We start from the raw sequence: 23,541 nt of genomic DNA on the forward strand, positions 1-23,541 counted from the left end.
TCTCCCCGCACAGGTGAGGCCCACCTTGCCAGGCCCGGGCTTTCCCGCTCCCAGGAGCCAATGCACACACCCAGATGCGGGTGCTTCCCCGCTCAAAGGACCTGTCCTAGAACACAGCGCTCAGGCTCGAAGCACCCAACGTTCCTTCTGTTTTGGGAGGAAATCTTCACAGAACACATTCATACTTTCCTGCCCTCGCAAAGAGTCCACCAAATGCACTGCCTCAAAAGCATCGCGACAACCTGGAGAGAACCTGCTGTGGAAAGGCAGAGCCCCGGGGCCACCGCCGGGCGTCAGAGCGTCAGCCCCACCCTCACGGCAGACCACTTGGAGCTTCGGCTTCCTTTCCTGCCCTGTCCCTCTTCTTACCTAGCGTGTGTCCGCCTGAAACAGACCCCGAGGTAGGATCGGTGACTCCGCGGCTGCAGAGACGCAACTTGTCAGAGCGGCGAGGCAAGGAAGGGCAGCAGGGGAGCTCAGGAGCCTTCGCTCAAGGACTTTGGGACCTCTGCTTGGATACGTGAGGCCTGAGTACTTCAGGGCCAGGACCGGATGGTGGAGGTGTTCTTGTAGGGCCTCTTCATTTGTCTAACCCCGAGTACCACTCCACGGAACATCAACCCTGGTCGGCTACCTCCGCAAATTCTTTAACGGGGAGCAAGCAGCTCTTTTTCTTACCCAAGCCGAGTGGGCTCAGCAGTAGGGCCGACTGCTCCCTCAAGAACGCATGCAGGGACCCACACGAGTGCTTGTGACCTCACACCGGACACACTCGCTCCATTCTCAACCCCAGTGCCCCACCCACCTTCCTGCCTGGTCTATTCCCTGTAGCCTTGGCAAGCCCAGCCCGCTAACCCTGGTGGGGTCTTCTCCCCAGAGCCGGGGTGCTGGCTTTCTCTGGGCCCACAGCACTGTGTTTTCTCCTTGGCTACAGAACTCGGGCTTGTAAGCTTGTGTGTCTCCAACACCGTGGCCTCAGGTTAGTCAAGTGAGGGCCGGGGCCTCATCTGTGTCACACCTCGCTTTACTTCCCAACTCGGTACAGGTTGTGTTGAGAAGAAATCCCCGAGGACCCAGGAACAGATGACGGACCCTCTGAGCCAAGGTCCCATGCTGCTTATCTCCTAAGAGGCAGAAGCAGGCCTTAGCAATGGAGGATTGTAACAGGAGAACCCCTTTAACCGTTTTCAGTGAGTTTCACTGATCCATGAGTCCCTAGAGTCCCCGAATTCAACAGAGGAGTCAAGGAGTTCAAGTAGGTAAGGTGCCTAGAAGGTTTGGTTCATGATACCTATTGTAAGCTGCAACTATTATTTCTTGGTGGGAGAACTCTTTGAAATATATTCTAGAAGTGAAAACATTTTAAAAAGTAACTTTTTCTGTGACAACAGGAGAAAGGAACATCGTATCGAAGCCCCTGGTTCAAATCTAGTTCTGTCCCTTACTGGCTCGGTGAAGAGGCCTATTATTTAGTCACGGTGAGCTCTGCCCGCGCCCAGGACCGCCCCCCCATGAGCACCCCCAGAACTACTCCACAGCCGTTGTGCCAAGGCTCGATACCCTGCTCTGCCCACGTGATGCTGTCCTTGGGGGCTCCCCACGCCCTCAGGACTTAACCACATTTGATTTTGGCCTCAGAATGTCCCCTCCCACTCCCCCTCTGCCAACTCATCCCTGGGCCCCCGGGCCCTCGCAAGTTAGTGCCTCCGCTGACAGTGGCATTCCTGTGGGAGCAGGGGAGCAGTTCTTGTGGGGATAACACAGGACAAGGAGTCACTGGACCCTTCCAATACGTGTTCTCCCTCGTATCCAGGAGCAAAAAAGAAATCTAGTGGCAGCCTGGGAACTCCCGGTGTCTGTTCTGCCACATGTTCCTTCTGGAAGCTGCTGTCCCTGCCTTCACCCCAGCATCAGCTACTCCTCTCAGCTCCACCTCCTGGTTCGGCTTCCTCAGGTAACGCACCGCAGCCCTGCGTGGGTGCGCGCAGGACCGTGTTTTAGCCATCATCCTAATAACTCTTTACGGCTAGTGAGGTGCCTTCCTTTCCCACTGCTAGGACTTGGGCAGGTCTCACGCGGGCCTCCCTTGTTTAGTGCGTGTTAGCGTGCACGGGAGACCTCAGAATGCAGATCTGTGTGACATTTTATAGAAAATCGGGTTTGCTCACAGCACAGTTGGGAGTTAACTGTGGGCTAATGGGGCTAACCCAGCACCAAAAGTCAAAGACATGGATTCACATACGGTGGGGGCCTGTAACAAGCTCCGGGACCAAAAACCCATGACATCAGACCTCACCCCTGCTCTCCCCTTCCTACTTGTCGAGCCAGGGGGTGCTGTGGGCTCCAGCGGGCCCAGGGCAGGTCCCACTGTGACGTCATCCACCTGCAGGAACCGTGGACCCCAGTCCACACTTACTAGGATAAAGAGCAAACCTCCCAGCTTACCAAGGGATTGCTAATGCTAGGGGTGCAAGTTAGTTAAGGCGGTGTGAACGTCTGCCGCACGTATCTGGAACACTGAGGCAGCCCAGGGCTCCCAGATCATACCACGTTGTGTAAGCTCACGGGAAAAAATTTTTCTTATGCCCCATATAAGAAGGAAGAACTTAAACACACATGTTGAGTAGGAGGCCAGGCAAAACCTCTGCCAGACAACGGCCTGGAGTAGCACGTGCTCAACTCCCGTGCCTGCGCAGCACACGATCCTGTCTTTCTGAAGGCTTAGCCATCAGCGAGCTGCTAGTTCCTCACGCTTATAATAATCTTCAGAAAGAGAAGACGAAGACTGTACTGAAGAAGGCTCTTGCCTACCACAGGAGGGACATGGGGCAAAGGGAGGAGGACAGGTCATCAAGAAGCTCCGAGGGCTCCTGACTTCCTAGATGGAGGTGGTGGCCCTCGACAGGCTCGCCTGCCCCCGCTCACACGGGCCACATCCCGCCGTTCTTTCCTCACGGCTGTGCTCACGCGGTTTCCTCCGCCTGAACAGTCCTCTCCCTGAGCTCTAACTGCTGCTCTTCCCCCTCATTCTTCAAATCCAACCCAAACGTCCTAGTCTCTGTGAAGTCTTTGCTTGTCCTTCTCCGCTTTCTATGCTCACCTCACATGTATGTCCCTGTCACCACATGTATCAGACCTGACATACTCCCGGTAGCAGTCCTTCGCTGAGGCGGTGGCCCTGTCCCCCTTCTGTACACCCAATGACAGCAACACAGGCTCTTCCCTAGAGCTCTTGGCTGAGCGGGGAGGAATCTCTGGGTCCCTCAACAGTGACTTTGGTGACAGTACCTCAGGAATTAAGTGCCTGTTCACATAAGCAGGCACACCTCAGCTGATGGATGGACACGGCCGCAGCTAAGCAATGACCAAGTCCAGACACCTGTGGCCCCGAAGGGAAGAAGATCCTGAGAATGATAAAGAGGGGCACTAGACAGCTGTCCGGTGATCTGCTTTGGAAACTTCCATTAGGCTTCTACAACCGTGAAATGTACTGCCCCTGTTTACTTCTGTAAGCAAACTCCCAGCTGGATTTCCACATCTTCCAAACCTTCTATACTAGGAGTGTTTGACTCCGAGAATCAAAGACCAGCCATCACCAAATAACGACTTTGAGAGAAGAAGCCTCTCCAGCACATACCTGCCCCCGCAATGGCAACAGAGGGTTCATCGGTGTTTAACCAAAGAACAGGCACTCAGGCGGAATCCCCAGAAGTCACACGCAGAGGGCAGGAGCTCTCCCCCAGGGCCGGCCCTGCCCGCCGTGAGCCGGAACTCGGGGGCCCTGTCGACTCTGAACGTGGAGGTCACCTGAGCCGGCCCCTGCACAGGGACTCCCTCTCGGGACAAGACCTGGCTTGAGGTCGCCGTCGGAAGGGCTCTCCTCCCACCGACAGTACAGGGCTGGGACGCTCTGCTGCTGCCCGCCGCCCTCCTCTGGCAGGAGGCCTGGTCCTTCAGACTCGCCGCGCCCTAGGGCCTGCGGGCGAGGTAGCCCCCAACAAGCTCGGGAGAGAATGACCGTACCTCCCGCGGTCCCTGACAGACCACCCAGCACCTCGGGCTGGCGCAGGCACACTCGAAATCAGGACGTTCCTGCCAGCAGATCTGAAGACACCGAGAACCGTATTTTGTGGAGCCATCACTGCCTCTCGGATCTGGACAGGAAGCTTCTCAGGGCTTCAAGATCTACAGTCTGAGCCAGTGAAAACTTATGAGAAAGCAGCTTAAAAAAAAAAAAAATCTGGGCCAGGGGTAGGGAATGAAAAACACGGTGAGAGTCCTCAAACCCTGGGCCATTTTAGAAATTTTCATCCCTAAGATTTCAAATCTTCCATGGAGTAAACATTTGTCTGGTATTGGGCTGGAATAAGTCATAAAGTAAACTTGCCTGTGACTTGTCCCCATTCTGTCGAAGTACGAACACACCCAACTCCCCCACAGCACCCAGGGAGTGGCCCCAGGCCTCTGGGTCCAACAGATTCCGTTCCACCACCAGCTTCAGCCTGGCCTAGGGCTGCGCTTGAAACCCCAGCTCCCTCTTTCACACCTGGCCCAGGGGGGGCTCTCCATCAGGCTCCCACCCCTGCCTTGCTGCTGGGGCCCCTCACTCCCTGCACAGGCAGACTTGGGGGTACCTGACCTCGTCTCTACCATTTATCCACCCCTTCCCTTCCTGTCCTTGATTCTGGACAGTCTCGTTCCTCTGCTGTTCCTCACACCTGCTTTCCATCACCAGGATGGAATCCACACCCTGGGGGTCCCCCTCCCATACCCTCTTCCTTGCACTCCTGAGTAGCAAGCCCTGATAGCCAGGTCCTCCCCACAGAAAAGGCTACTTTTTTTTTTTTTTTTAATTTCGATGTTTCAAGATTTAAGTAATCTCTATACCCAACATGGGACTTGAACTCATGACCCTGAGATCAAGAGTCGCATGCTCTTCCGACTGAGCCAGCCAGACACCCCAGTGGAGGCCTTCTAAAAATATTTTTCAGCTAAGGGCTGTTGCATAGTGCTGGTCTGCACTGGCAATGAGTAACCAAGACAACCAGTGATGAAATAAAAACAGGCAGTTGTGGGGCTTCTGGCGATGGGAAAAACATCTAGATGAATTCTTCCTCTAACCATACTCTGCTCTGTCATGAAGAATCCTTACACACATTCTTGTTGCTCAGCTGCTCAGAGCTGAACACCACTTGATAGCTGGCTGCGTCAATCAGTCCTCTTCTCCCCCCCCCACCCCCATCCACCCATGTCTTCCCAGATGAATTCATGAAGGCACAGCCCACGAGCACGGGTCAACGGATCGTGAGGATGATGATACTTACTCCTCTGGGCATCACAAATACATTGGCTGAGTCCTAACTCTCAGAATCCCAGGGCAGCACCCGAAGGCACACTGATCACTGCACCTGGACCAAGAACGTCGCTTTAGAACGCAGCAGTCAAGGGCTCTCCTCACACTTACGTGTTCGTCCGAAGCATAGAGGACTTCCATTAGTCGCTGCACGAGGTCATCGTTCTCCTGCCCGTGTTCTTGGCAGAGTAGCTCAATCTCTCTCAACTTGCCAAAGTAGAAATCTCTCTCCTTTTCCACACCTTCGAGGGCAAGTTTTAATGAATGTACCTGCAAGGGAGTGAGGGTAGAAGTTAGACCTCCCCCCCCCCCCCAAAACAGTATAAGAAACGTGACTGACTTCGCCTGCCTGTAAAGACCTGAAACATGAAATAAGAGATGTGCGATGGACCTTGAGCCTGGGCCACACGGTCTGACTTCATGCCCTCTGCCAACTGACTGTTCATAACCCCTGTCGGACGGATCGTTCTGCTCGACACGGTTGCCTCCGGGCTCCGAGTGAGCTTTCCTCGTCTCCTGCTCACACAGGCTAGAGCACATCCTACCCTGTTCATTCTCTGCAGGGAGGGGAGGCAGAGGAGAGAGGCTGCCACTGTGCTTACCGTACATGTATTTTGAGGACCCTTCTTTCTTCAGGGAACCTGCATGAAGAGCCACGCTTCATTTGGGATCCCTTCAAAAATGTCCCTGAGCCACACTAGACAAATGCTTTCTACTGAGAAACTGGGTCTTAGCTACACAAGGAAAACTGGGTGAGATGGAGAGCCTAGCTCAGTGGACCGGTCTTCACTCCTCTGGTTCTGGGGACACTGTAGGGAATGGTGGGGTTGGGGGTGGAGAGGAAGATGGGAAAGTCATTCCCCCCTGCAAAACAACCCCCCATTCCCTTTTTGCCCCTGGATGCTGCTTCCAGAACCTTCAAGGGCTGTGTGGTCTCTCACAGTGATGACAGAGATGGTGCCAGGAAGGAGACAAGAGTGTCACCTGGGCTGAAGGGACACTGAGCATGGGGTCAACAGACTGGGTCTCAAATCCCAATTGTGTGGGCACAGCAGCTACACACAGGCCCAAACCGTCACCCCCGTTCCTGCTGAGAAGCCCCCCCTTTTTTAAACCCCTTGTGCATTTAGATTTATGCAGACAATGTTCTTTAGGAGGTAAATTAAAACTTTCATGGCCCTCCTCGGGTGAAATCTCTCCTTCAGTGCACTAAAGTCACCCTAATAGAATTTCTAAAAATTACCTTTGGAAGGGGAAATTTTCTTCTCTAATAAATAGCATGTACAAAGGACCAGATTTATCTGCCTGGAATTACTGCTCCATTCCAACGTACACCGAGCACAGGCAGTGTCCGTCCCCTTCCTGCACACCTGGCCTAAGACTCAGCGATACGGCCCCTCAGCGTTCACCTCGCAGACCCCCTCGCATGCTGCTCACAAGGCGGCCGAGCCTCCTTCGCTCGCTTTCACTCCTCCTGCTGCTGCTACCATGGTTGGGACACTTGTAGGAAATGAAGGCAACCAGCAGCCTTCAGTACAGGAAAACGAAAACTTCCCTTATTCTAGAAATCCTTCCTTGTTTTAAAACAAACCAACCCTCCCCCCCCACCCCGAGTCTTGGCCACAGAGTCCCTCTGAAGCTTGTGTTGGTGCCAGTAGACAGATCGGTGGCACTTCAGGTGTCTGAGTTGGCCAGCTCTCCCTGGACGAGGCAAGAACGGTCTCTGGACGCATTCAACCCACGGAAACTAGGTTTGCTGCCTCTCGAGAGTGCTTTGGTCTGTACGACATACGAAAGGCTGAGGCTTTTGTAGGAAGATCCAGCCCAGGTTGGCCTTTGGTGGTACTCCAGATGCACCAAATGACACGAGCAGCTCTAAACAGCTCTAGTAAAAACCGACAGGGCTGACGCGTACGAGGACAGATCAGCCGGCAAGGGAATTCCACTTTCGCAGTCGCACTCATGAAGACCGATGCCATGCTGCACCCTCAAGGATTGCCGCAGAAGCCAAAGCAGTGGAGATGGGCCCTCGTGTAAGTCCAGAGCAAGAGGGAAGAAGGGCAAGTTCTCTTCCTTCAATGCCCCCCACTCCCTCTCGGCATCCGCACACCGTGGGTCCTCTCCAGCCCCCAGGGCTCCCTGAGCACAGCGGTGACCCCACCCCACTGCCTGTTTGCTAACCCACTCTCCACATACAGCCCTAGGGATTTCAGTTATGTCGTCGTCTCCTGTTATTTAAGACACAGAGAAAGAGAGCAGGGGTGGGGGGAGAGGGAAAGAGAATCTTCAGCAGGCTCCACCCCCAGCAGGAAGTCCGATGCAGGGCACCATCTCACTACCCTGAAATCATGACCTGAGCTGAGATCAAGAGTCGATGCTTAACTGACCGAGCCAGCCAGGCGCCCCTCCCCTGTCTGATTCATTTCTATCACTGGAATTGTCTAGCACAGTGGTACTTTTACAGTATGTCATGGGAGACCGCCTGAACAGGGGCAGGAGGCCAAGTAAATGAGAATTCTTCAAGTTTATGGCACTCATCGCTTCCTCTATTATGACCGTAATTCACTCTTTAGCCAGGCATTTCCACCCAGCCCTTCCTCGTCCTGGAGTCCTCTGTCCCAGCACAGTGACGCCTCTGTGGCTACCCGCCAGCGTCAGCGAGCCACCCTGCAGGCTACCAGGACAGAAAACAGAGGGAGCCATAACAGAAACACGGGTACGGATCTGAAGTAAGTGCTCAGCGAACTGCGGACTGAACACTCACAATTTAGGGTGTGTGACCTTCCCTCTGAGGGACCGGGTGGGGGCGGCGAGGCGAACAGACACACCCCTCCTTGATGTACTGGGGGGAGCAGGTGGGGGAGTGAAGCCCTTTGGAATAAAGGAATTATAGGACCGCTGGAAAGCTCCTCTCGCTCTTCTCCCTCTCTCCCCTCTAGAGTTACATTTTTGGATGGCAGGACGAGCTCTGGGTCCCCAGGGGATGGGAGGCTCTTTGTGTAACCAGACAGTTAATGGGAGCACGGAGCCAGCCCTAAGGAGAGGAAGTGGGTCCGGCTGGCTAAGGCCGAATGGGAGAAGCGCAGGAAGGATCTCAAGGTTTCTATGTGGTTACACTTGGGGTTGGAAGGTTGGAAACTTGGGTGTGGTAGAGGGAGACCATGGGAAGGAGAGAAATGGTGACAGAAAAAGAGGTAATAAAGATATCAAAAGAACTTGGGTTCCTAAGGAGAAATGGTTATAAATCTGAAGTGTCATAGACCCATGCCTGATTCTCTCTAGGTCTACTCTGATTTGCTTGGAGCCTTGGGCATGTTGCCCATGGCTCATTATGGCTGTCCCACCTGCCTTTTATTTGAGAAGAACCTATTACTGGAAATTCCATATGGGTTCAAACGGAGAAGCGGCAGGTAGCTGGAACATTACATAGTTTCTAAATCAAAGTCCTACCCACTGGATGACTTCAGGTTTCATCGTTTTCATTAAAGTGATCAGAATTATAAAGAAACACCCTAGCTAAGCAACCGCCTGCTTTTAAACTAGACTCCTGATTGCAAATATACAATTATCTCAAAAACTGTTTCCAGACTCTTGCTGGCTCATCAGGAATCAGATTAATCACCAGGAATGGCCCGGCCACTTGGCTGGGAACAGCCAAAGAACCCTGAATAAAGACTCCTCTCCCAGCGGTGGGAGCAGCCAGGATAAAGGACTCTCAACTCGGGGTCAGGGGACATGGCTTCTGCTGCGGGCCTTATGCTACCAATGGTTTTATTACCTTTAAACTACATACAATCTCAGGCAAAACGAGTTATTGTTAGGTAGACAGCATACCTACACTTTTATATTGAAAATTTCAATGACAGGAGAGCTAGATTTAGACAGAAAAGAACATTTTTCAGCTTAAAACAGCCTTTCTGTTTTCAGAAAGGTTAAGCCTTTCTGACCCCCCAGTATTCGGTGCTTCTGTGGCACCCAACTTTGCTGTTGTGGCAAGTGTTAGGTGTCCACTTTGCTGGCATAATCCCCTACCCCGTATCACTGCTGTAAGTCCTGCGAGGCAGGGGAAGGTCTTTCCCATGGAATAGGCTTGACACATAGTTGCTGAAGTAAAGGAAGGAGGAAGAGAGACTACCCCTAACTCCAGTGTTGAACCAGAAATGGGCACAGAGGCCGAGGTCTAGCCTGGAGCTCGTGACCGGCCCTGAGGTGTGTGTGTGTGGGGGGGGGGGGCAGTGAGACGCTGGCCTACGAACCTGCATTTACCCAGGGCTGAGTCCTCTGTCCTTCTGTGTTAATGTACAGCTTCGAGTTCTATCATCTTTTATTCCTGGTGGGCCACTGATTTTATCTGTCTGAACAATTCCTTTAATCCCTACTTGCTTGAAACCACTGCCCACCGTTCCTTATCTCAGGCCCATAGGCGCTTGCCCACCCCCCCCCCCCCCACCAGGGCTGAGGAGTTACCTGCTCGTTCAGCTGTATGACCTGTGTTTCTAAATCTTTATCAGATCTGGATGCTGAGCTGCTGGACGAAGCCCTTTTGGCTGACGAGGGACGAGAAGGTGTGGATCCCGGCTTAGATGCCGGACTTGATTTAGCCGCACCTGAAAGTAACCAGAACAGATTACAAATACTGGCAACATTAAGGATGCTTTTTAAATCTATTGCACATGTAGGATATAAGAGGAGTTTACTAAAAAGTATAGAAGGTACCCCCAGTGACCCCTTCGGATCACAGAAGTAGCATACATACACTTACTAAAAGTGCACACAGGGGCGCCTGGGGGGCTCAGTCGGTTAAGCATCTGCTTTTGGCTCAGGTCATGATCCCAGGGTCCCTGCTCGGCGGGGAGCCTGTTTCTCCCTCTTTCCCTGCTCCCTCCCCCGCCCCACTCATGCTCTCTCTCTCTCTCTCTCTCTCAAGTAAAATCTTAAAGAAAAGAAAAGAAAAAGTGCGCACAGTACAACGACAGGATCCGCTTGGGCAACTTATTTAATCTTTCTGAGCACTTTTTTCTCTCAGTATGAGAGTAAGTTATCCTTTCTCCCTCTGGAGAGAGAAGAACAACTCATACTAAGAGATTTTAAGATTTTTTTTTTTAAGAGGAAATGTTCTTAGATAACCTCGAAGCATCACCATAATCGAGTTTCCAACTAATACTTTAGAAAAACATCAGTATAAGGGCATACTTCTTTCCTCTTTGGTTTCCTAGGTCAGGGCACTGAAAGCCTCTGGGAGCAATGACGTCTCCAGAGCAGCGCTGTGCTCCTGTTCTGAATTTTACCGGCACAGAGGTGGGGGATTCCAAGGGAGGGGCAGGGAAGGTACAGGGTGGGACGCCCTCCTGTGTCAAGCAGGATGCGCTCACGGTCTAACGTGAACGGGCGTGAAGGTGCCTCTGACTCAGCCACACTTGCACAGTTTTATGTATGAAAAGAATAATGGCTCTAATGGACTGTAAGGCATTGAATAAATAAAAATCTAGTTGATGAGGGAGGGAGGGAGGGAGGATAGGAAGATCTTTATAGAACACGGACAGCTAGCAAATGCAGAAGAAACATAAGAACTGGAACAATCACAATTTTGCAACAAAGGTAACTGATCTAGGAAAGGCTCAAAAGAAAGAAAGAAATGCAGGGTCATTACTGGGGGCCACCTAGTCTCCACCGCGTGGCAGCTCAGCCTGGGGGAGGTGCTCCGTCCAACCCCACCACGCTCCCACACCCTCTGCTCCTCCAGAAGGCTCTTGCAGCGCAAGGAAACAGTGTCCCTCACCTTTGTAAGCCCAGTACTTAGCACCACGCCTGGCTGAACGTATATTTAGTAAAGGTACAAATGTTGAAATAAACACATGAACCAGTAAATACAACTTGGTTCTGTGGTTTCCAGTTTCACGGTTTATCAGTACCAGTGCATCAGAAAGAGGCAGGGGCTACTGAAGCCCAGTGTGCTGACAGCAGTTACAAGTTTCAACCGATCTCCTAATTATAAAGTAGCAAACAGGAAGAGTTCAGGTGCCTGGAGTCCTTGGTTATAAATGCAAAATCACACACCCCCTCAAGCCGCACGGGCAATATCATACCCTTTAAAATCTGTTACAAGGGAAAAAAGAATTTTCTTCTAAACATTTCTAGGAAAAGGCCTACTGTATTTTAAAATGAAAATCAAATTGGGAATCTACTTAAAACAGTTTGAGTATCCGAAGGTCAATCTCCAGGGAGCTGGAAACCTGGCCTATGCAGACCTTCCCCAAAATTCTAGAGAGCTGATGCTTTGCTTCTTCCACACAGTTGCAAGGATCCTTTATCTCCGCAGAAGCCCACAGAAAATACTCCTGGAGCACCACTTCTGTGTCCCACTGGCCAGGTTCTCTAAAGGCCATGCCAACAGGATAAAGAAAACGTGGGTAACAGCAGAGGAGGCGGGGGAGGACACGCTGACTGGCCAAGGGCCTCCTCCAAAGGCAGCTACCAACCAGCCTTGCTGGGGAAAAAGCTTCCAGAAAATCAAGTTACTTCAGACCTTTTTATAAGCAGTATGTCATATTTGAATACCAATAAAGTCTAACAGAAAGCAGCTTCAAGACAATGTTCAACACCTCTTATTTACTAAATACATGCTTATCCAGCACCTACCATGAACCATGTCATACGGGAGATCCCTGCTCTCCGGGAGCTCACGGTCTCATGAAGGGACAGCGGCATAAGAACGCCCAGGCCCGGCCACACTCAACATTCTCAGGGACGAGGCAGCGTTCTGGCTACCTGGCCACAAAGCAGGATTCAGGCTGGAACCCTTCTGCTGGAAACATTCCTCTTCCCCTCCTTCAAGTGACTAAGTGTCCCATCCTCCCTGCTGCTCTGGCAGGCCACAGCGCCTGTCCGCTGCAATGGTCCAGCCCTCTAGTTATGCCTGTTCTCCCGTGAGATTTCAACACAGCAAGGTAGGACTTGCATCTGTTCTGTTTGCCATTTTATGTTCCCAAGGCCAATCTCCATGCCTGACCCAGAGGCGACACTCAATACAAGTTTTTATAATACATTAAAACGCCTCCTAGGAGAGGTATCCATCCTGGGTAAACCTACCAGGGGAGGCTCGAGATGATGCCAACATCAAAAGCCAGCAACACATGAAGGAAACCAAACAAAAACATCATGGGCCTCCCACAAGGTGAGCTCTTACTTGGTTTCAAGATTCCCTTCGGTCATCGCTTGGGATCAAGACAAAGTACAAGTAGGGACATTCAGTCAGTTTAGGGTTAACCCTGAGTAGGAAGGTGCCACGTTCTCGGCCTCTTCCGAAGGAAACAACCCTGCAGCAGGGGCTTCCATGGCAAGTGCCTGACCCACCCTGGCCCTTCTCCCCAAGCAGGTCAGCAGCCACGATGGGGCTGGGTGCAGGAGCTGACATACAGTCCTCGCCCATTCCGGTACCCTGCCTTACCCAGTCTCATGTAAATTTTAAAAGAAAAACACGGAAGGAACAGAAACTGACTGCTTGTAAAACAAAGCTATTATGGATTATATTTCTAGGACCTCATCAAAGGCAGCTTGAAGAAAACCTGAACGTTGGATGTGAAGTCAAAGAGGAAGGGTCCTGGGCAAGCCGAGGCGTCCTGAAAGACCATGTTACCAGGGGAGAGAACTATAAAGAAGCAGGGGAAGCTGGCGGGCAGAGGGACAGGGGGCCCCAGCAGACATTTGCGCGGCTCCCATGGGATAGGCCAGAATGGCTGCAGGTTCCTCTTCCTGAGGAACTGCATCGCTTGCTCTAGCCAGCGGGTCAGGCTCTTTGCCTTAAAAATGCCACTGTGTTTCATGGATCCCGTCCAGGTCGTTGGGGCATGGAGCCCCAGTCTTTTACCTGGTGGATCTCTCGGAGAGGAGAATGGTGAAAACAAAGAAAATCAGACTTGGCATCCTCTGTGGCAGGGCAGGGGCAGGGATGGTGGAGAAGAGGGCATGGGGTCCACACTCTAGCACCCATACCTGCTAACTTATGGGAGGGAAGAATCGCTTCCACCCCGCCCTGGACGGTCACTCACAGGCCGGACAAAGGAATGGAAAATGAATTTGAACAATTTAATTACAGATGAAGTAATTAGTATTTGAAATTTAAAATCAGGGGGTTTGAAATTCTGATTCAGTTGTTCGGAAAGAAAGTGATCACTGAGGGGACAAAACGTCTGCTGCAGGAGGCGTGAGCGGGCAGGGCCAGTCACCTGTGCATTTACAGACCTCCTAAGGGACAACAAAACTAAAGAACAGGAAAGACGTACAGAAGATCTTAGTGTCTTCGGAAGTTCCAAGTTTTAAAAGAAACTACACAATTAAAGGGTTAAAGTAAAAGCTCATTTTTCAAAAGAATGTAAAGTGAGCTCTTTAAATCCTCACAAGCTGCCATTTGATATGGAAGTAATTTACCCCTCACGGCTATCACATTGAGAAATACCAAACAGTGAAACTTACAAAAATGAAAATGAAGTCTTTCATTCATTCTGCTTAAGAATTTCATGGTTTACTTTTTAGAAGAGTAAACAGTATCCTAAAGTAGATGACACTCATCAGAGTTAAGAACTATGTTTTTGTTTATTCACTTTGACAGTTTTGCTGTCTCCTTCCAAACAACCATACTGTGAAGTGTACCCAGCTTCCGGGGTGCCCGGCCTTCTTGCGTTTGCTAGAGTAAGGATGTGCTGAGAAAATTATAATTATCAATGTCAGCAAATTTAACATTGATATGTCATTTTTATGTAAGCTGTCATTTATATTCCAGCTTTGTGAAATGACCCAATAATGTCCTTGGTAGCATCTAATCCTGGTTTGAGAGATTAGGGTCCTCAGTAGCTGCCTTCCTGCTGCCCCGAATGCACCCAAGTTCATGGTGACTTCACTTCGGTGCCTTCCCATGCCTCTTTGTTCAACGATGCTTCCATGAAAAACATTTACATAATGGCTTTTAAAGAGAGGGCAGCACTTCAGCTATAATGCAGATATAGATTTTCTTCCTTGCAGCTATCGACCATTCCAACATTTTTTTTTTCAAGCTGCATTTGATGTCCTGAAAACATAATTAGTGGTAGCCCTGTTTTACAAGAATTGTTTTTCCCTCAAGCTTTTCTCTCTCTCCCTAATTTTCCCTTTCAAAATAAAAAGGAGTTTCAGAAGCAGAGGAAAATAGACATAAATTCTGTACAAGTCCCTGTAATTCTCTGACTTTACTCACTGGATATGGACATGATTTACAATGCTAGTCTTTGAGCAGTTGTGTCTTAATTAATGCCTTTAGGATTTGATGTATAAATATGATTCTAAGACATTTTAACCATAGTTGTAAAAAAAAAAAAAAAACAAAGAGTGGCTTCATTCATTGCCTCAGTGAAGCCACAGTATCACTGTGTCTAATGTCAATAATTAGTAGCTTAATGTTTATGGAAAATGCTATATTTCGGGCATATGAGGCCCAGTGAATTCATAACGCTAAAGCAAAGAAAAGCACTTTACTTGGCTTTATCCTTCATGGCCGGGGTTCTGATGGAATTTAAAAATTCTTCTCACTTAATCTGCTGTATTCCTTCTGCCAAAGTCATAAACAGAGGAGCTAAAAATATGACGTTAATACTGTTGACAAGAACCACAGAGACATTAAAAACATGTGCACACGCGCGTGCACGTGCACATGGCACACACTCAGGAAGCAACCAGTCTTCTGGTCATCCCAGCTTCTTCTCTACCCCCGGGTCCTCCTCACTCAAGTAAAAACCCCACAGAGGCGGGCCTGGGGAGTGGGTGAGTGAAATGGGTGAAGGTGGTCAAAAGGTAGAGACTTCCAGTTATAAAAGAAGTCAGTCTGGGGACATCATGTACAGCAAGGTGGTGACATGTCACGACACTGTTTGAGAGTTGCTAAGAGAGTAGATCTTCAGAGTTCTTATCACAAGAAAAAAAATGTAATTACGTGTGGTGATGGAAGTTAACGAGACTTACTGTGGTGATCATTTTGCAATCTACACATTCACTCATGTTGTACACCGGAAACTGTTATGTTTTATGTCAGTTATAGCTCAAAAACAAAACCCCGGGCGCCTGGGTGGCTCAGTCAGTTAAGCGTCTGCCTTCAGCTCAGGTCATGATCCCAGGGTCCTGGGATCGAGCCCCACTTTGGGTTCCCTGATCAGCAGGGAGTCTGCTTCTCCCCTGACCTTCCCCCCACTCGTTCTCTCAATCTCTCTCTTGCTCTCTCTCTCTCAAATAAATAAAACCTTTAAAAAACAAAACCAAACCCCCACAGACCTGAAACTTGACAGAAGATACATCGTACCAACACTGATTAGTTATTTGTGCAAGATCTGACCTCACTTCCTTATCCTCTTTACCTTGGTGAAGAGATTTTAATTGTTAACTGAGATAATGAACTTGGTTAAAATGAAAGTAAATAAAGCCACTGCTGGAGGTAGAGTATGGGGCTGGACTGATGGGAAGAGTGAACTCCCACAGGAAGAGAGGTTCCTCAGTGACAAAACAGACACCAGAGTGGTCACACTGCAACACGAGTGACCGCGCCCCACAATTATGATGACTGCGAATTCAAGAGCTGGCCCTTTCCTTCAAAAACGGCTCCACACCTTCCCTTTGTAGGTTCTGTCATCTGCTCTCTGAGGGTGAAAAAAGGAAGGCACCTCAGTGGCCAGAGTTCAGTCCAAAGGGAACATCAGCAGGGGCTCCGGGATGCCCCGCCTCTTGAGGTTATTGAGAGGCTGGCTCTGTTTTTCGGAAATTACTAGTTCATGGCCCTTCAGGCTTCTGTCACCAGTGCAGCCAGTGGCAAAGCTGGGTTCTTCCTTTTTGCTACATCAGCGCCAGCTTGTAAAAGTGGGCAGCTCCTTTTTTAAGCACTTTGGAGCCTCGCACGAAGCATGGCAACCATGTGGGAACGAAGATCTGGTCTGGAAATGGGCATCCCTCGTCTTGCCCTTAGGGAGGCAGTGGTTAAGTGTGGGGCCCTACAGCCAGGCAGCCTTCCCAGGAGTCCTGGCTCTGCTACTGGCTGGGTGGTGTGACCTGGGCTGCCGCCGGATTGATGTTGAAGACCGGAAGAGCAGTGCCTGTTTCCCAGAGCTGGGAACAGTATGTGAGTTCATACGCGCAAAGTTCTTACACAAGAGCCTGGCACATAGTAGGTACTCAATAAATGCTAGCTCACATTAGTATTACTCAGCAGATGAGAGGTGATTCAACTAACAATGAAGTACACAGGCTTCCCATTTCTAGATACTAGCAAAATAAAAACTAACCTGCTAAAGTAATAAGAAAATCCAACTCATTTTCAAGAAAACCTCTATAAAAAATTTCATTCCACAAGCCACCAGTGGGCACCAAGGCATCAGTTCTCCCGTTCCATTTACTCTCTATCTTGAAAATCAGCAGGCTGCAGCCCAAGTCTCTGTGATCCTTTTTTTTTTTTTTTAAAGATTTTATTTATTTATTCGACAGAGATAGAGACAGCCAGCGAGAGAGGGAACACAAGCAAGGGGAGTGGGAGAGGAAGAAGCAGGCTCCTAGTGGAGGAGCCTGATGTGGGGCTCGATCCCATAACGCCGGGATCACGCCCTGAGCCGAAGGCAGATGCTTAACCGCTGTGCCACCCAGGCGCCCCCTCTGTGATCCTTCTTAAATTACTTTGACTCATTCATTCACACGGCTCGTGTTTGCTGAACCCCTACTGTGTACCTGGCAAGCTATAGACAGTTGGGATCAATCAATGAACGAAACAGAAGATGCCAGTCTTGGGGGAATTTATATTCTAACAGGGGCAATTAGATAATTAACAACGTAATAAACTAGCAAGTAAATGCTATGGAAAAGTGAAAGAGCAGGGCAGGGGTGAGCCGCTGTTTGCAGGACTAACTCCAGGGAACCTGAGCGTCCACCACTCGTCTCTCTCCAGTCTCAACTCCTCACTCAGACCCACAAGCCTCCACGGGCCTCATTAGACCCAGGCCCCCTCAGAAGGACACTTGAGTGTCCCTGTTGGTGGCAGTCCTGCAGCCATCGGCACAGACGCGAGGCGGCAGATCCACAGCGGCACGTGTGGGGGGGGGGGCTGGCCTGGTTCCAAAGTCCCACTCCTCAAAGAAGCCTCCATCTCTCGTGACAACCCCACAGTCGCAGCTTCCAGGCTCCCTGAAAGGGACGCGCCAGCTGCAGGAGTAACCTTACTTCAGGGCCTCACTGAGAAAGACTTGAACAGAGACCCGAGAGAGGGGAAGGTGGCCTTCTGGACACCAGGAGCAGAGCTGGCCAGGCAAAGGCCCTGCTTCAGCTGTTCCGGAGCCAGGGGGGATGCCGGAGCACGGTGAGCCCGGGGGGGGGGGGGTGCAGATCACCAGGGCCCGAGAGGCCGGGTGTAGGGCATGCGCTTTCCTTCTGATGGAAGAGGGCAGAGGGAAGCGGTGGCAGGGCCCGGAGCAGAGGAGCCCCATGGTTGCCGGCGGTGCGGAGAACAGTGGCCACTGACGAGCTGCCGCCCGGAGTCTCCCGGGTGTGAGTGTGAGTCCTCAGGACGAGTTTTCTTTTTGGTAAATCACTGACAATGCTCCAGGGTAGACAACCCTATCATGTACCCTCTAAAACAGGCACCAAACGTCTGCCATTTTATACCACTGACATTTTGCCACATGAACAGTAACAAGAAGACATTCTGGGATCGATAGCATCTGCTACTGATTCCAGGGCGAGGGCTGAAGGAAAGTAGGCAGTGACAAGAGCTATGAGTCAGCCCGTGTCCCTCCCAATTCACTACTCAAGGGTCACTGCACAGTCTGATAACTGGCTCTGCCCTGGGACAGCATGCGAGTGAGTGACACCAGAAGTCAGGGGCCTGGGGAAGGGGCGGCTGGCCCAGCACTGAGAGCTCCAGGGCCTGGGGGCTCCCCTTCCCCAGCCAGGGGTCACAAAGCCTGCCCCTGTGATGGGCAAGAGAGCCCGAGCACGTCCAGCCAGTGTGAGCATTCACAAAACCGAGTTCCTTCTGCCCTGGTTACTGTCCCTGCTGGAGATGATGTGCTTATTTTTAGCCATCATGTGATTCTCCAGTATTTTCCAGGCTCTGCTTGAGTCACTATGGTTTCAGAGAATTTTTCATAGTGGGGAAAAAATGCACGAAAGAACTCCTTTTCAAATGGCTCAAGTATTAAAAAATCTAACCTTTGAATAGTTGTTTGAACGTGTGTGTATGTGGTGTGTGTATTTCTTGTGATAAACGGACTTTTCACACCTCTGTGTCTTGGCAGACGATTAAGTGTGCTTTGAAATACGTGAGGTGCTAACCAATCACTATCTTAGTTCAAATTCTCATTTTTAAATTGTCCTCAGAGCAGTTTCTCTCTAGAAATGGCAAGAATCCCTGACTCCCATGAAAACAATCACATCAGAATCCCAACAATTTAGGGGGAACACCCCTTGCCCGTCTCCTGCAACAATAAGAAAAGCTGGTGGCTGCCGCAGCCCGACTAACCCATCCAGACCATTAAGAGTGAAAACACACAGGCACCACTGTGACCTCCCCACCACCGGGACCCTGTGCTCCTGGCATATGGCAGTCCTTTAAGCAGAAGGCTTATAGATTACAATGGCTATTTGGGGGGAACACAATGACTTCATAATGTACAGATCCAGTCCTACTGACTCCAATGTCAAGACCAGTGTTTTGGGTGGTTTTTCTGATGGTGGCCAGTCCGCTGTGCTCCATTAACACTATCTTACTCAGACTCCCCTGCGAAGAGATTGACATGGTCTGAGGCCACGGAGCAGTTGAAGCTCAGGTGGGTGAGAACCAGGGCTGAGCTGCAAAGGAGTCCTCTCCTCTCCTGCAACTGGCTCCTGCCCCTGGCTCTCTGCTTCCACCAACCAACCATTAAGCCAGAAACGTGTGCGACACGTATCCTTGGCTTCCCTTCTCCTTTACTTCTCATATCCGATTGTCAAGTTTTATTGACTCCATCTCCTTAAAGTCTCCATAACCCACATGGCCCATGACCTTTGTTTAGGCCAACCTCCTCCCCAAATGGTCTGTTGTAATAGCCTCTTAGCTAGTCTTCTGGATTGTAACTCTACACCCTCCATGGATTCTCTATACTAAAGAGCAAACTTGTACTTAAAACTTTTTAACTATTCTCGACTGCCCCCTTTAAAGTGTAAATCTCTGTGACCAACAGAACCTAAGGTGACCCCCTCCCCGCAATGAGCTTCACCTCATGGTATTCCCACCTTTGTACAGTCCCTTTCCTTAGAGTATGGGTGGGACCTGTGTCTGGCTTCTGAGAGAATACAGCAAAGGTGAGGGGAGGTCGCTCTCATGATGATGGCACTTTACAGAGCTCTTTGGCTAGCATACATGCTGGAGAGAATCCCCCTACTGGCCTCGAAGAAGCAAGCTGCCACGTACTAAGCACGCACGCTAAAAATGAAAAGCCCGTGTGGCGAGGAACTGCAGGTGGCCTTTGGGAACTGAGAGCAGCGGCCAGCAAGAAACTGAAGCCTTAGTTTTGCGGCCTCTAAGAAACGGTCACAGCCCAAGGGAGCTCTCCCCGGTTAAGCCTCTGATTAGACCAGAGCCCCGGCAGATACCTGGATTACTGCCTGCGGGGCCTTAAAGCAGAGAACACAGCTAAGCTGGGCCTGGACTTCAGAAGGTGGAAGACAATACGTGTGTGTGGTTTTAAGCTGCTAAGTGTGTAGTGGCTGTTTGGCAGCAACACAACATGAATACCACCTCTCAGCTCATACAAGGGCCCCGCTCACCTCTGCAGCCTCACAATCTCAACATTCACGCGGAACAACGTGCACTTTACTCAATACGGCATGGTCTCTGTTGACGTCAACATTCTCCTCTTTCTGCTGGCAGTGCTCTTGTCCATACTCTTGACCTGGCTAACTTCTACTCATTCAGCAAGTCTTAGTCAAATCTCACTTTTCCCCGAGAAGCCTTTCCAGAACATGCAAGACCAGCTCAGGGTGTCTTTCTACACACTCCGACAGCACATACCTCACTTTACTGCTACTGTTTATTGCCATGTGTTGTCACAGGCTGTAACTTCCTTGAATCATGATGTATCTCCAGAACCTCTTAAAGTGCCTTACATACATGTGGAGAGACTGAATGAATGAGAATTCAAGTAAAGCTTTCATAAAAAGAACGAGTCCAGTAAAAAGGAACTGCTAATTAAGAAATTTTTTTTTCTGAGCTGCTGTGTAGGGCACCATGCTATTTCCTAAGCTATAATACAAGGGGCTCCTCAGGTGATGCATGACTGGGGAGAACATAAAAATAGCCATATATCAGCTTAAGGACCACATCTTCCTGGATCCAAATGGACACGCAGTGATTCAATTTAAATCAATTCGACAAATTCTAAATGAGAACCTTCTATGTGTCAGGCAACGGAGAAAAAAATGATAGAATAAGATAGAATTGGCTGATAGTTTAGTTCACCCAATTCAAAGGGGGTCCAGAAAATTCTTCAAAGTCAAAACTGTTTTCTATTCCTGCCCAACACACCAAATGACAAAGAGTGGTAAGAAAGAAAAATAGGTGCATGGGCGACCGGTGATATTCTGGTTATGGAAACGGAGAATAAATCCTAAGTCATTGCCTTTTGAGGCCACACAAGTTTTACTGTGAGGTTAAGAAGCCAAACACCAAGTTATTCTTCCTTTGGAGAGAAGGGATGATCAGAGTAACCTGCGGAATTTAGTGCAAAACCGATTAGTATTTCGACACGCCCAGGGAGCGGTGAAAGTGACCCGATGCTGGCTACGGAAGGACTCTGCTGTTTGCGGCAGGGCCAGGAGGGTCTGCTGCGCAGCTGCGGGTGCGACAACAAGGGAGGCCGTCGGTCCTCCTCCGCAGGGCCCCGTGGGGGGCGGGGGGCAGCCTGCCCAAACACGTGCCTGTTTTGTCTGAGGGGCTGCTTCCTCTTCCCTCCGAAACCACCCAGACCACCTACTCAGAGAAGGAGTTGAATCAAAGGTTTAAGAAATCTGAGATTAGCAATCCCACTCCTCCGGGGCTCAGTAGGCCGGGCTTCCTACACGTTTCTGCTCCGGGGCTGAGAAGAGCTCTGGGACCAGTGGCTCAGTGTTTCCTGCGCTGATGAGTTTACAGACGGTAGAGGACCGCTCAGGAAGAACCCGCGGCAAGGACGCATGAGACTGTTTTTAAACTTTAAAAATTATTGCTATTTTAAAAAATTGAACAGCGTGTGCTCCGTTTCAAGCCTTCAGGAACCTGTGGAGCCTTTCAGGTCCTCTGTATGCTAATTTGAGTGTGGTCTGTGAGAAATTACCGTGGTTCAGAATAGTGTGAGGAGGAGATACGAACATAAAGCAAGACCACATCCGCAATATTTCAGAGGCAATATAATGGTTTAAGAGGGTAGGCTCTGGAATCACAGGGTCAAACTTCAAACTCTGGGTCCCCCATTTCTAGTGTGTGACCCTGGCAAGTTACTGAACCTGTGTTGCAGTTTCCCCACCTCAAAAACAGGGGGGATGGTCATAGGTTTTGATCTCGAAGTTTTCAAAAATCCTAGTTTTATGGAAAACTAGGTCTTATTTTGATTTCAAAAAGCCAAAATAACTAAAACTTGTGCGCTGAATTAGTAAATCACCTGTCAAAGATGCTGTCTCAGTAAGCAAACACACTGAGATGGCAATGAAAAATGCATGGCTGCTCCTAGGAAGAAAGTTCTCGGCCTCGTCCTCAGATACCGCCAGAAGATTGCTATCTGAAGCTCCTGAATTCTTCATGTCTCTGCTCCTCTCAATATTCCAAACTTACAGTCGGTGACCTGGCAAGGCCGAGCCCTGTTTATACTGTATGCTGTGGTTTTATCATTACAGGTTGAAAAATGCAGTTTCAGTTATTCTTTGAGGAGAAAAGTGTCCAGATGCTCAGTGGTGCATCTTGTATACTGTACATAAGATAGACGTGTAGCTGGAGGAACAAAGCCACCAGTATGCTTCTCCTTCCCACGAGCAGCCGTTACCCGGAACGCGGCCTAGCGATGGGATGGTTTCTTACTCGCAGGAGACCAAGGGGATGCAACGCTGACCCAGGGCAGGAATGGAGTGAAAGAGACCGTGTTCATGTAATAAGACATGCTAGCATCGACTGGAAAACAACACTAGCTAATTACGAGACTAGTAAAAAGGCACCTCTTCCTTGTTTTGAGTTGATATTACATGAGCTCTTAAAAGATTTGATCCTTGAAGAAGTGAGCAGGTATGTGGGCAGCAGAGTATATGGTCAGCTGACGGGGGGCTGTGAGGACGGGTAATAGCAGGAGCACAGCGGGAAGGGGAGACCATGAAGGGGCAAGAAGGATGCCTGGGCCTAAGGCTCTGAGATGTCAAATGCCATCATGGGCTGGGCTGGTCTGAAGGGCAGACATGGGAAAATGCATTTCTTGGAATAAATAATGGCTTCGGGGTGAGAGCACCATTTGTGTTTAAAGGGCAGACTTTTCTCAAAAGGTAGGTGAAGACGTAGGTTTTGTCAGTAATGAGGAAAGGGAAGTGCTGCACGACGGCAGAGGCCCAGGCCCAGGCTGGGACCCTCTGAGTGAAATGTAACTTCTTGAATACTTTTTACTTGGACTCTAATTAAGTCCCTGTTAAATCAAAAACATCAACACTCTTTGGAACAAAACACCAAAAGTTGCAATGTCTCCAACAAAACATCACAGTGTCTATGATACAATCCAAAATTACTCAACACAGAAAGAGCCAGGAAAATGTGACACATTCTCAAACAAAATCTACAGATGCCAATCGTGAGGTGGTCAGAATGGTGGCAGAACTTTAAAGCAGCTTTCATAACCAGCGCAGGGAGGTATGGTCATAGTCAGTGAAAGGTAGGCAAGATCAACAGAGAAAGAAGGAAAGTGAATTACCACTGAAAACATGCAGAAGTTGAAATTTTAAAAATGCTCAATCGAAGAGAGATGACAGAGGAAAAAGAGGGTACACCTCAAGATGTATCAGTAGAACCCACCCAATCTAAAGAAGAGAAAGAATGCTGGAAAAAAGTGAACAGAGCCTCAGGAACCTGTGGGACAAGTTCAGCAGCGCTGACATATGGGTAAACGGCATCCCAGAAGGAGAGGACAGAGAGAATGGGGCTG

The 23,541-nt window shown here is 49.8% G+C and overlaps 1 protein-coding gene and 1 long non-coding RNA gene across 6 annotated transcripts in view; one reads left to right on the top strand and one right to left on the bottom strand.

The window, feature by feature from the left end:
* MAPRE2 (microtubule associated protein RP/EB family member 2) overlaps positions 1-23,541 on the bottom strand; it is a 151,143-nt gene that overhangs the window by 3,030 nt on the left and 124,572 nt on the right. For 4 of the 5 annotated variants that reach the window (XM_026496174.4, XM_057313143.1, XM_044382940.3 and 1 more), the window contains 2 exons: positions 9,821-9,960; positions 5,465-5,623 (listed from right to left, as the gene is read on the bottom strand). In XM_026496174.4, the coding sequence (XP_026351959.1) occupies positions 5,465-5,623; positions 9,821-9,960 (299 nt within the window). Of the gene's footprint in view, positions 1-1,943; positions 5,624-9,820; positions 9,961-23,541 lie in introns of those variants that run through there. The other variant, XM_057313142.1, reaches the window with a different exon arrangement.
* Positions 1,392-14,481, top strand: LOC130543930 (uncharacterized). The gene is made up of 4 exons (XR_008959704.1): positions 1,392-1,478; positions 1,814-1,954; positions 7,927-8,082; positions 11,648-14,481. It is a non-coding gene; the product is annotated as an uncharacterized LOC130543930 (long non-coding RNA).

This window comes from Ursus arctos, unplaced genomic scaffold (assembly GCF_023065955.2).
Source record: "Ursus arctos isolate Adak ecotype North America unplaced genomic scaffold, UrsArc2.0 scaffold_17, whole genome shotgun sequence".
NCBI lineage: Eukaryota > Metazoa > Chordata > Mammalia > Carnivora > Ursidae > Ursus > Ursus arctos.